Genomic DNA, 14,050 nt, shown 5'->3' on the forward strand with positions numbered 1-14,050 from the left:
CAAAAATAAGGCGCTTCTCAGGTCAAACAAGTATTTTTCTCTTTGAAATGGTCCTTAACAATTCAAAAAAGAATGGCAAAAATCCTCATACATATAGATTTTCTCCTCAAAATGGGCATCCCAAGCTTTTTATTTTTTATTTTACAATAGGGGAGGAGGGTCAAACCCATGATCTCCATTTTGGAGATGTGGGTCTTGTGCCATCAGGCCATAAGCCTTTGGCATCTCCCAAGCCTTCTATTTCTACTCATTGCATGCCAGATATAGCAACAAACATATATATGTTCAAACCTTCAAGAAAACTAACAAGGCTTTGTGCCAAATCCATGGCAAGACCAATCATCAAACCCTTAATTTTTTCCACCGAATGGACTACTCCTACCATGGTTTCCACCTACCTTCTCAACTTGATGCACTGGTAGCACATTTCAATTATAAGCTTCAAGATCGACTTTGGTATGCTGATAACCAGGCCAACGTGTATTCCACTCATCATCTCGAAAATCTAACCGCTCAATATCTTTATTAGGGTCACGAGACAATTGTTGTTGGTGATGGAGAATGGTTCAATATTCAGAACACTGGTTCCTCCATTATACATCCCTCTCAAACTCAATTTCATTTTAACACATTTTACACTGTCCCAAGGTCTCAACCAATCTTCTTTCTATTCAAATATTTTTTTAACGATAATGCAGTAGCAATGTTTTCTTCTTTCAATTACCAATTCATCATAATACTATCTTGTAAAAAGTTTTCATTTACTGCATTTACAAGAGTGTCAATTTCTCCCTTTGAATCGATTCACATAGATATTTGGACTGCCTCTCTTCCTTCCATTGGGGAGTGTAAGTACTACATCATTGTGAACAATTTTTCAAGATACATGTGACTTTACACTCTTCCATCCAAATTTGACATAGGAATGCTTTGTCAATTTAAAGCATTTGTTGCAAATCAGTTCTTATGCAGAATACATAAACATCAATATGATGTTGGAGGGGGAGTACGCTATGTGTTTTCAATCCTTTTAGGTCTAGCATGGGATTCACCATCAAAAGTCATGTTCATACTCTTCAAAACAAAATGGATTGACCGAGAGAGAATCAAGACACACCCTTGAGATAGGTCTCACTCTCCTTACTCACTTTAGGTCTCTCAAACTTATAATAGACGGTAGATGTTTTTCTCAACTCTGTTTATGTCATAAAACGTGTGCTATCCTATATGATAGAAAATTGCTTTGATCAAGATAATCAAAACCATTCAATGCATTTCAAATATATAGATAAGTTGTACATGTAAACTAGAAAGGAACGATCAAACTTGACAAATGTACAATATTTGATAGATATGTAGCTTCCTATACATAGAATTTACAGCAATTGAGAATCTAGAATTAGTGGGTTTTGAATGTTGGTGTCAGGATTGATCTCTATTAATTAGGCATGTGGATCATATATTCTGAGTTGTTGTCATAATCTGTGCTAGAAAATGGTGTTGTGACACGAGGTGATGAGTGCTGAAGTTGCTGCACAATTTCCTTTACTGATGTGGTTGAAGTGGTAGTGGGAGAGTTTATGTGGCCTGCTGAATTGTGTGGTTTAACATGCCCTTGCAAACTGATGAGGAGGGGCTAAACCAGAAACTTGGATTTAAGGAAGCAAATCCAAGAAGTGGAGAGACTCTTGGTGAAGATGTCAAACACCCCATCTGAGGAGGATGTTGCCATTGAGAATCTTCTCACGAGTAATGTGATAATCAACCTCAATGTGCTTAGTTCGTGTATGGAATACGTGATTGGAAGCTAAGGCCAAGGCACTCTAAGAGAGGCTACAAAAGAAGGACTCACAAATCTTTAAAGAGCGTACGTAATAAAAAAAGCTCATATGTGCAAAGGGTCATTGCATGATATTCAATCTCAGTGCTGAATCGAGAGACTACAACTTGCTTCTTGGCACTCCAAGATACCAGATAGTTGCCAAGAAAGACACCAAAGCTAGAGGTTGAGTTTCGGTCATTGGGATCACCACCCCAATTGGTGGTTCGACAAGAAGAGGGCCAATGGTACTGCACTAGGTTCTGAAGGAGATGGCGACAATGGTAGTGGAGTTGCATATGTAAACAGTGGCAAAACAGTTGTTGTAGGAGTTGTACAGCTTGTGTCCCAATCGAAAAAAAATGATAAATCTCCATCAATAGTGGCATGGCCGTATAGGTGTGTTGGTGATGAGTAAGGCATGACGGACTCATCAAATACAACATGCTGTGATATGTAGATACAGCCAGTGGGAAGATGCAAACATTTGTACCCCTTGTGCTTGTTTGAGTACCCGATGAAGACACATGGAATAGATTTTGGGTTAAGCTTTGTATCTCGATAATTGCCAAGAAAGGGAAAACAACGAGTTCCCAATATCCTTAAGACTCCGATAATCTGGATGTCTATTGTGGAGTCGATAGAATGGTGACTCCATGCTAAGGGATTTGGAGGGAAGTCGGTTGATGAGAAAAATAGTTGTAGAGAAGCAATCGGTCTAGAAACATGCAGGTAGATGAGTATGGAACATCATTGTGAGTCCAAGTTCAGTAATGTTTCAATGTTTTCTTACTGTCTTGCTGTTTTGTTCAGGTGTCCGTGGGCAAGATGATTGGTGAACAATTCCTTTTGATTGTAAATAAGATGCAAAGGCATGCGATGAGAATTCACCACCCTCGTCACTTTGGAATATACGAATTTTTCCATTAAATTGACACTCAATATGCTTATAGAAAACATCAAAGCAGTTGAGTAGATCAGATTTATGTTGCATTGGAAAAAAACAATGTAAAATTAGTGAACTCATCAACAAAGATGGTGTAGAACCGAAACTTTTCTCTGGACAAAACTGGGGTAGGTCCTCAAACATCACAATGGATCTTTTGAAAAGGAGATGATATTTTATTATCTCTTGGAAGAAAAAGAAGTTTACATGATTTTCCTTTTTGACAACTAGCACAGATGGTATGACTACTAGATTTCGAAAATGAAATCATTTTATTTGAGTGCAAGTAATCCAAGACTTGTTGGTGAGGATGTCCAAGCTGTGAATGCCAACTTGCAGAATCTGTCTTCTGAAATCATGAAGAAAAACATGTAGTTGGGTCTCCATCAAATGCATATGGTCGACCACGCCTATGCCCTTTCGCTAGAATTTTCTAAGTTGCCTTCTCCTTGATCATAAAGCCATCACCATAAAAAACAACAATAAGTGGGTAATCTGTTGTGAGTTTGCTAACTGACAATAAATCTTTGGTGATAGTAGGCACAACAAGAACATCATTGAGTTGGAGATGAGAACCTATGAAGGCCTTTCCAGTATGTGTTATAGGAAGAGATACTCAATTTCCAACCATAAGGCCATCAGAGCCAGTATAAGGCTTAATGTCATAGAGATTACCTGGATTGTTGGTAACATGATCAATGGCTGCAGAGTCTAGGAACCAGTCCGAGTCCTGAGAGTCTCTGCAAGTTTCATTGCAGCAAGTGCTTGTGGGATATTGTTGGCTTGGAAGGAGTGATTAAACCGATCAAAGCACTTGATGGCTGTGTGATTGTGCCTGTTGCAGATCTGGCATACTTGGGGACCATTTTTTGGAGTGGAGGCAGAGGATGGCTGATGTCTTGAGTTTGTATTTGGAGGTTTTGAGGAAGAATAGTTACCTTGATGGAAACCACGTCCCTTTGAATTGAACGTCTGGTTGTTCTTCTTGTATTTATTATTTTTCTGAGTGAAATAGGCCATTTGAGGAGGAGGTGCATCCAGTTTGTTACGCTTAGTGTAGCTCTCGAGTAAGGTAACAAGATCTAAATATGATGGCATTGGCGGACGCATCATTGTAGTGGTGAAGACCTAATACTCCTTGCCGAGACCATTAAGAAGTCACCACGATTTTTTATGATTGGAGATTGGCTTCCCAATGGCCAAAAGATCATCACAAATAGTTTTGAAGCGGCGCAAGTACACTGGTAAACTATTCGTGCCCTGAGAAATGGAAGTGAGCCTCTGCTTTAGAGCAAGGCTACGATAGGATGAGTCACGCGCAAAGGAATGCAGCAATGCATTCCAGACTTCAACAACAGTGTTGAGGCCAACGACGATACCGAGGACTTCCTTCGATAGTGTGGCAGTGATCCATCCTTTAACTAGGCGATCTGTTTTCCGCCATTTTAGGAATGTCAGGATGGAAATCACCCTAGTTTCTGCACCTTCAACAATTGAAGGAGGTTGGGGTGTTTCATCACTTATGAATTCCTGGAGATCATAGCTCTCCAAAATGTTGAGCATTTGAGTCTCCTAAAGAAGAAAGTTGGTTGGTGTGAGTCGTAGAGAGACAAAGTTGGTGACATTTTGTGTTATGGGTTAGGGGTATTCTATGTTTGAAGAAGACGATTTTGCCATTTAAGGGAGAAAAAAAAAACCTCTCTCTAAATTTCACTGTATAGGCTCTTGATACCATAAAGAACTTGAGAATAAACTGTCCCACACAGTGATGACAAAGTAGAGCTTGTATTCTATATACGCTTATAGTTGACTTACAAGTAAGGAAATAAATACAGGGAAGGTAAGAAACATATATACAGAAAGCTATAGCTGTACATTCCTAAACTGTAATGAACATGAATGGAAGGAGCGCATGTCAAGGGCTAATGTTTTGCTGATTGATCTTATCAATGGTATCGTTGGGAAGAGGGAAATCAAAGGAGATAGGACACTACTACTAGAAGTAGGCAAGGTGAGCAGCGATATGTATAGTATATGATTTCTAAAATATGTTATAGGGTGAGTTTAAGCACTAAATTTAGTGAATTTTACAATATTTATTGATGTTTGTGTGCATCTTTTAAGTGGTATTAAATGCTAAATAAAAATGGTAGAGCTTACTTCAAGTGTCTATCTTTCTCCATTATGAGATTTTGATCCTATGATATCATTGTTCCCTTTATTATCACCACAAAGGAATTGTTTTAATAATTAATTGGTCATTTTGATCATTTGGTATAAATTGACGAATTTAGTAAATCCTTTTAGGAAGCCCCTATATTAGGAAAGTTCGATCGAGATTTTTATAATGTGAATTTGGCTATTAATGGACTAGCTATACCTACTTTTTTGGGGTCAATTTCAGCAATGATAAACCTAATCTATTAAGTTGGAATGAGCAAAATGTTGAATTGAATGTAGCTATCCCTACTTGGGTTATTACTAATTTTTTCCTTGCTATTTTATTCTCCAATTTTTTTCTTTAATAAGAGAATAAAAGAGAATATTAAAACAAAATAATAGGAATTCCCTTATCCCATCTCAAAGGATATCATATCATAGTTATTTATGGCTATTTATACGACCTCTAGTGTCATGCACCACACTACATCCACATAACATGATTTGATTTGAAAGATTTCAATTTTAAAATTTATTTTCTAAATCAAATCATATCACGTGAATGACGTGTGGTATAAATGTATTTACATGCGAACAAAACAGAATGTGCAAGGCAAGTCGTAGTAGGGAGGGGTTACATAAAAACACCAATGCCCTACTATAACGAGTTCCCTCTAATACCCTCAATCAACAGCTAATACCTTAAAAACAACTGTTTGAGGATATAAGATAGAAACACCTTTTTACCCAACTCCTAGTCTTACTCATACTACTAAAAACGATCATTACCACCACCCCTGAATCCCCCCTCGGGTGATACCAGAAGAGCATGTGTCTAATTCTTTGTAGGTTCAAGGGGTTCAGGATGCTAAGTGAGGGAGATGTAAGCCTTTACATGGGGAACGAAGCTCGCACGAGGGTTCTAAGAGTAGGACTTTGTGTTATTTCTTAAGAGTTTGGTAAGTTGCATGCTACTCTTTTTGCTCTGAAGGTTCGGAGTTATTAAAAATGTCAGTTTTGGTTATACTTTTTTAATTGTTGAGGAAATTTGTTATCCATTTGTAAACAAAGGAAGTAGTAGTAGTAGCCTACTTACTAGTAAAGGGCAAGGCAGCTAGCTAGCTAGGAAAGGAAATTAGAAGTATTAACCAGTCCGTCAGTCCTAATCTTTTTTACTTAACTTAATGGAAAATCAAGGATGGCTGCAAAAGGCAATGGAAACTAAAAGCAGAAGATAAGGAATTAAGACAACCATTAAGGATTGGAGATGCGCGGGTCGAGTAATGATATAAGCACAATATTTTTTACAACACTTTACATAATAATATTATAAAATAAAGGTATTTTTATAAAATGATGTTACTTTTATTGGTTAATTGTTTTTTTTAAGTTTTTATTCCTAATTTGGTTCATCCTCGTAGTGATGGGAAGAACTGGGCAACAATATATAGGAGCCTACAGGACAAACCAGTGGTGAGGATGGAGAAGTTAAAAAGTAAAACATATGGTACCAAGAAAAGTTAATAACATATGCTTGCCATATGATTGTGTCTGGTCAAGTCTAGTCTAAATGCACTATGTTATGATTTTCTAAGAATTTTAAGGTGTATTATGTTGTGAGACTTATAGAATTAGTTTTATAATTTAACGTATCACGTCAGTTATTAGTTTATTTTTATAGAATTTTTTTATGCTTATAACACTTCTCTTGAATTTAAAATTACATACTTTAGATAAAAAAAAAAAGATTACACATTTTAATATTATACAAATCATTTTTCTTAAAAGTTAAAAGTGAAAAAGACCCATGAAATTAATTATATAATATTTATTACGATTTAAATTAATATTTTAAATAATAAAAATGTTATCATTAATATTTTTTATTAATTTTAAAAGTGACGTCAAATAATTAAAGTAATTATATATTTTTTTAGCCTAAATATAATCCAAAAATATGATAATTAAAAAGATGATGAATAAAAAATATTGCATATTAAATAAATTTTATGAAAATTGTGGTGTATTATATGATAAATGATATTTATAGTCTTGCAGTGTGTAATTTTTATATCTTTTTTAAAAAATAGATAAATGTAAAATTTATATAAAAAAATTATGTTTTTAATAATAATGCTCATTTTTATTTATTTATTTAAATAGAGTGGACTCTATCGTATATAACGTTACCCGTTATCTGATTAAAAAAATAAAAAAATAAAAAAAAATAAAACATTACGCGTTCCCTTGTTGTAGCGTTTAAGACGTGGAACCGGGTTAAAAAGGCACCACTTTCTCCTATTCGTTCTAAGCCGGGAAAGCAGAGCTATTAAACCCTAAATCTCGAGAGGTGTTGAATCAAAGATGGACAAAACCATGCTCGCAGACTTGGAGTCTCTTCCTGAAGAAGATAAGGTTCGAATGTCCACCATGATCGAACAGCTTCAGATCCGCGACAGGTTCTCTCTCTAACCAATCCCATCAATTCCTGGATTATATTTATATTTGCAAAATCGTACCGCTACTTCCATTTTCGTTAACAAAACTCTAGTCTTCAGCAGTTTTTTATGGGCTTAAGGTTTTGAACTTTAAAGGCACGGGAATTCAAACTCAAATGTGTTTTTGTTCTTGTGGTCTTTTAAATTTATTCAAGATATAAGCAGTGATATGTGCATGCTTAATTAGATTGGGATTTTCAGAGGTAAACATTGCGATTGAAGTTTCATCTCAAAGATAGGAAAAAGGAATTATAGGGGCGGTGATAGAAAAGAAATTTCTTCGTTATTTTTTGGGTAGTTAGTTCGCAAGAGAATGGAATTGAAAAATAATGGGCGATTATCTTGTTGGGAAATGATGCTAATTAATATGAGGGTTGCCACTGTGTTATCCAAAATGCTGAAAATGCTTGGTTGTTTTTCCAGCTATTCATCTTAAAGATATCGATTTATAAGATTAAGAATAAATTTGTAAGACGTGAGTCAATGAAACAGTACATAGAAGCCTTCAAAACCATTCCATTTGGAGGGTATCAATCCTATATTCTAAACCTTATATGGCTGATATATGACGTGTTGATCAGTGAGCTGATGACACATTTAGAGAACTGAATAATTTGTGCATCAATAGTTTGATATGTTTTGACTTTTACTGGTTCCAAGGAATGGCTAATATCTCCACTGCTAAGCTGTTTCTTACCCTGCGTTTGAACTCCTATTTTGTTTGTACACAATTGATGGAGGCCTTTGTGACTAATGTTTTGACTTCTTCAATAGCATAGTCTGTCTGTGTTTTTTCCTTAAAAAAACTCCAGTCTATATTCTTGTTTGATTTTAAATATCCATTACATGGTATTTCTAGTGCAAAACATTGTTTACACTGTTCTAACCTCTACCGTGTCTGCCTATATGCATGGACCTTGTAAAAATTGAATATGCTATAATAAGCAAGAATCGTCTGTGGAATTTCTATATATGGTGTGTTTTATATGTCCATAAATATCACAGACCCAACCAAGAATGCTTCCGAGAATATCATTCCTAATCTAATCTAGATTTTACATTGTTGACCTTGCCCTGAGAGATGGATGTGTAAAGTGTGTGGCCAAGGAGGCTCTCTCTTTCTTCGGATAGTTCTCAGATATTTTTAGCAGCCAGAAATATCTGCAACTTTTAGTAGTGGACAGATAAGGAAATAATTAGTGTTATAATAACGGCGTCTAATTAAGTACGGGAAAGGACTGCATTGTGCTTGGATACAAATTATACTTCTCATTGCAACTTATAAATGATAAATGTAATTCATCTCATCGGTTTGGTTTCTTATGTGTTTGTATAATAGAACTTGTTCTTTTCTCTAGTTATAAAAATTGCCAGTTTTGAATTGTGAGACGAGAAAGTAAAATCTTCAGTAAAGACGTTAATGTTGTTCTAGTTTTAAGGCCTCTAATTTTGTCCTATTGTTTTCTTGATGAAAACAAATTACAGTCTAAGGATGTATAATTCATTGGTGGAGAGATGTTTCATGGACTGTGTGGACACCTTCCAACGGAAATCCTTGACCAAGCAAGAGGAGACGTGTGTGCGTCGGTGTGCCGAGAAGTTCCTGAAGCACTCTATGCGTGTTGGCATGAGATTTGCGGAGCTAAACCAAGGAGCAGCTACTACAGATTAAAGTGTTTTTGGACAACTTGCGGCATAGAACTCTTGTAACACCCGGATTTGATTTATTTATAAGTTCCTTGTTACTCCCTTCTTTATGATAAGAAGAATAATTTGTTTGTTTATCCCAACTGAGTTTTGCAATCGACAGGGGATAGAAACGGGCATGATAGATGTTATGGATTATTTATAATTTCTCTCAAGTGGGATCATTGAGTAAGAGAGCTCTGGAGTCTACTTCCACTAGCAGAGTTCAGTTTATGGAATTTTTGAACTTGCTGCTCTGGCAATTGCAGCAGGCTTCGCAAGTTAAGCATTTACAATTATTTAGTCCTGGTAATTGACGAACGGATGATGCTACTTAGCATGTCAATAACAAGTCATTTTTATTTAAATAAAGTATAAATTAAAAAAATGAAAAAGAATAATTTGTGTAAAAAAGGATTGTCAAAAGGGATGCCAAGGATCATTTTCCATTGACGAACAGAGAGCAGCTTTTCACATGCTTGGGAATTTGATATGTGCAGGGCTAGTGTTGAAACAGTGCATGTAGCGGAAAAGAAAAAACCCACAGAGAGAGAATTGGAAACGGGAAACAGGGATTGTTGCTAAGAATGAGACTCGAGAAGTGTCGGTGGACAACCGATCTAAGAGAGAGGAAAAGAACTGAGAGGAAAACAATATAGCAACAACTCACATACTAAGAGATGCGAACCTACCTTGAGAAATCAAAGTAAATCTGGGAGATGAGAGAAGAGTCGTTTATGGAGTACTTGTTCGGCGATGGCAGTGAAGAAGACCGTGGGTGGGCAGTGCGGCGGTGAAGAGTTTGCTCTGGGTTCACCAGCAGGGTGCAAGGCTTCGGCCAAGAGTTTTCTCGAATGATAAGCGTGATACCGATACTGTAACGATGAGAGAAAAAAGATGCAAGATTAAACAAAATATGAGAGAGAGGTAGACGTCTGCGTGAGACTTTCTTTGCTGCTTGAGAGAGAGGAAGTGAACTGAGAAACTTTCTTTGCGTCTGCGTTCTCTTCTTCCTCGATTTTTTTAATAATAATATAAGCATGTCAGTGGCTTGCACATACAATTGTCATACTGGTGCAAGGTACAACCTATGCGCTGATATTTTTTTTTTACACTATCGCTGTGAGGCTGTGATATAGTGTTAGAAGTGAAGTGGCTTTTGTCATTGGGTCCCATTCTATGGGACTTTGTGGAATTAGAGATGGAATTTACTTACAACGGCAAGCTAATATGTTTGAAAGGTCTCACCTCCACATATAGTAGCTTAATTGATGATAGGGAAATTTCAAGAATTTCTTAAATAGAGCAAGAGGGCTTACTACTGCAGCTAGTTTCAGTTATTTCTGCGCTGTTGGGATTGTTGCAGTGCCTCAAGACTCTAATGTTGCTGGCTGTCAGGTTATTTTTGCGTTGTTGTGATAGTTTAATAAGGTTTTTGAGGAACCAAAGGGTTTACCTCTACAGAGAACTCATGACCATCAAATACCCTTGAAATAAGAAGCATTACCAGTGAGTGTGAGACCCTTATAATCAATACCCATATAATCAAAAGACTGAAATTGAAAAAATTGTGAAAGAATTGCTAGAGTCTGGTGTGATTAGACCAAGTCAGTCCCCATTTTCTTCTCCTGTTTTGTTAGTAAGGAAGACTGATGGTTCATGGAGGATGTGCATTGATTATAGTGTGTTGAATGAAGCTACAATAAAAGACAAGTATTCCATACTTGTGGTACATGAATTGCTCAATGAACTTTTTGGCTCAACTATGTCTTGTAAGCTAGACTTGAGATCAGGATATCAGAAAATTCGCATGAAGAAGAAGGACATTCACAAGACAACATTTATAACACAAGAAGGTCATTATGAGTTCCTTGTAATGCCTTTTGGATTCACTAATACACCTTATACATTTCAGGGGCATATGAATAATGTGTTCAGACCATTCTTAAGGCAATTTGTCATTGTTTTCTTTGATGTCATCCTTGTTTACATAGGATTTATAATCCCATTGGTGCATTTATCCACTGTGTTGCAGACATTGGAGGAATATCAATTATATGCTATGAGGTCTAAATGTAAATTTGCTTGTGTTGAAATAGAGTATTTGAGACATATAATATCTGAGGAAGGGGTTAGGGTAGACCTTAAGAAGTTGGAATCTATGGTAAACTAGCAATTACCTAAGAATGTGTAATCATTGAGGGGTTTCTTGGGTATGATAGGTTACTATAGAAAGTTTATCAAAAGCTATGGTTTAATAACTGCCCATTTGACAACCTTGTTAAAGAAGGATGCATTTGTGTAGACTGAAGTTGCAATTGAGTCATTTAATCAACTCAAGGAAGTAGTGACAAAATTACCAGTGTTATTATTACTTGACTTTACTAAAGTTTTTGTAATTGAGTGTGATGCATGTGAAAATGGACTAGGACCTGTTTTCATACAAGAGCAGAAACCTTTGGCTTTTCTCAGTCAAGCCTTAAAATGTAGGAATATGCAATTATCCATGTATGAAAATGAGCTACTGGCCTTGATAATAGTAGTAAAAAAATGGAGATCTTATCTGCTTGGAGGCCGATTCATAGTCAGAACTAATCAAAATAGTTTGAAGTACTTATTAGAACAGAAAGTTTGTAAACTTGCTCAATAGAAATGGATATCTAAGTTGCTTTGATATGAGTTTTGTATCGAATACAAGTAGGGCGTAGAAAACAAGGTGGCTGAAGCCTTGTCTAGAAGGGATAACATTGATGAGACTATAGCCTTAGTTGCCATAACTTTCCCAAATCCAATCTGGCTTGAAGAATTAAAAGTTGCTTATAAGGAATATCCATTAGTACAACAACAGTTAACCTTGCTACAAGAGGGTTCCTCCTCTAGTTCATATTTCATTTTTAAATATGGCAACTTGTTTGAGAAAGGAAGAATCTACATCCCTAATTGTGCTGAGTTGAAATTGAAGATCCTGTATTTTATCCATGCTAGCTCTCCTGCAAAACATTCAAGGTTTCACATATCCTTACATCGAGTAAGAGCTGACTTCGATTGGCCTGTGTTGAAGATTGAAGTTAAAATGTTCATTAGAGAATGTGAAGTCTGTCAAAGAAATAAAGTTGAAGACATGCATCCAACTGGTTTATTGCAACCCTACCGATTCCACAACAAATATGGACATATATTTAATGGATTTTGTGGAAGGGCTACTTATATCAAAGGGGTATTCTATCATTATGATGGTGGTGGAGAGATTATCAAAGTATGCTCATTTCCGAGCCTTAAGACATCCCTTTAGAGTAGCCAATGTAGCTTTCTTATTTATGGATAATGTTTTTAAATTGTATGGCATGCTTAAAAGCATTGTTTCATCTAGGGGATCTACATTTACTAGCTCTTTCTGGAGGGAATTATTCAAGTTACAAGGTGTGAATCTATCTTATTTTACGGTTTATCATCCTCAAAGTGATGGCCATATTGAGGCTGTTAACGAATGCTTAGAGCATTTTTTAGTTGTTTTTTAGAAGACAAGCTCCAATTATGGTCTGATTGGCTGCCCTTGGCTGAATGATGGTATAACACCACCTTTCATTCATCAACCACATACTTTATGAAGTGGTCTACGGTATGCCTCCTACGAGGTTACAGGCATGATACCTGGGGTTAACACCTAATCAAGTAGTTGATGAATTGTTGAAAAGTACCCAAGATCAAATTATGACTACAATGAAGAATAATTTGATGGCTGCATAGGAGAGGATGAAGTTACAATATGATAAACACAGAACTGAGAGAGTTTGCAGTGGGAGATTGGGTTTATCTCAAGCTTCAAACCTATAGACAACATTCTTTGGAAGTTAGGCGAAATTTGAAATTGTCGCCACGGAATGGTATTGTGGTAATGTGGCTTATAGCTTCATCTTCCTTCCCAGACTCAATTTCATCTTGTGTTCCACGTTTTGTGTTTGAAAAAGAAGCTAGGCCAGCATGTGTCACCATTCTCTACCCTTCCACTAGTTGATCTACACAGAGAGCTTATGACTAAGCCTCAATAAATTCTTCAACGCCATAGTAGGGAGGTAAACAACAGAGCCTTAGTTAAGGTGTTAGTAAAGTGGCAGGGTGATGGTGTTGAAGATGGCACTTGGGACTTGGGAGCCCTATTGGCAGCTTCGTCAAAAACTTCCTCACCTTGTGGGCAATGTGCTTTGAAGGGAAAGGGTATATTATGGATTAGAGGTTTTTTTTTTTTTTGAAATGAACAATAAGAATTTATTCATCAAGTAGAGACCAAATGGCCAATACAACTAGGCATGTCTTCTAGTTCTATGATTACATCATTAATAACAAGAGCATGCCAATAGGGCATAATCTTCTAGTTCTAGTTCTACATTACAAGTATCCACATAATGTTTAAAGAACTCTAGCTGAGATTTGTTCAGCCCCCTTTTAGCGGATTGTGCTATGTTTCATTAGGTGGGAATTCATCATCACATCAATGATGAGCTGCTGCCGCTTTAAGGATATTGTGAAAATCTACATTTCTTCGTACATGTTGCTTTTCCTTATGGTTATGTAAGTAAGTAGTTGAAATCCCTCTGTAGATGGGCATCTTGTGCATGAAAGGCCATCCTTTACCGATGTAGCAGTTCATTAATTCACTGATTTCTCGTGGGGGCTTATCTTTTTAAACCCTTGTTCGTTTTCTTTATGGCCTGTGCAAGTGTTTCCTGGAGTTTAGGACAGACTGGAGTGTACTGTCTTGAATCTTGACCATGCTCTTCAATAGGAGCACGAGTTGGCAGCACCCCCTTTAACGATTTTATTTTGTTGGCAAGACCTTAATAGCCATCAATAGAGGTCATTGGCATTTACTAGGAGTAGGTATCAAGTTTGGATCGTCTCAAGTTTGATTTAGGTTATATATTAGTCAATCTTAATCCACTT

General features: G+C 36.5%; 1 protein-coding gene across 1 annotated transcript; it reads left to right on the top strand.

Annotated features, from left to right (window-relative positions):
• Positions 1-7,209: 7,209 nt before the first annotated feature.
• On the top strand, positions 7,210-9,388 carry LOC108999012 (mitochondrial import inner membrane translocase subunit Tim9-like). The gene is made up of 2 exons (XM_018975796.2): positions 7,210-7,384; positions 8,909-9,388. Exons 1-2 carry the CDS (start codon positions 7,290-7,292, stop codon positions 9,093-9,095), a joined length of 282 nt encoding a protein of 93 aa, XP_018831341.1. The 5' UTR covers positions 7,210-7,289; the 3' UTR covers positions 9,096-9,388.
• Positions 9,389-14,050: the final 4,662 nt, after the last annotated feature.

This window comes from Juglans regia, chromosome 3 (genome assembly GCF_001411555.2).
Source record: "Juglans regia cultivar Chandler chromosome 3, Walnut 2.0, whole genome shotgun sequence".
In the NCBI taxonomy this organism is placed as follows: Eukaryota; Viridiplantae; Streptophyta; class Magnoliopsida; order Fagales; family Juglandaceae; genus Juglans; species Juglans regia.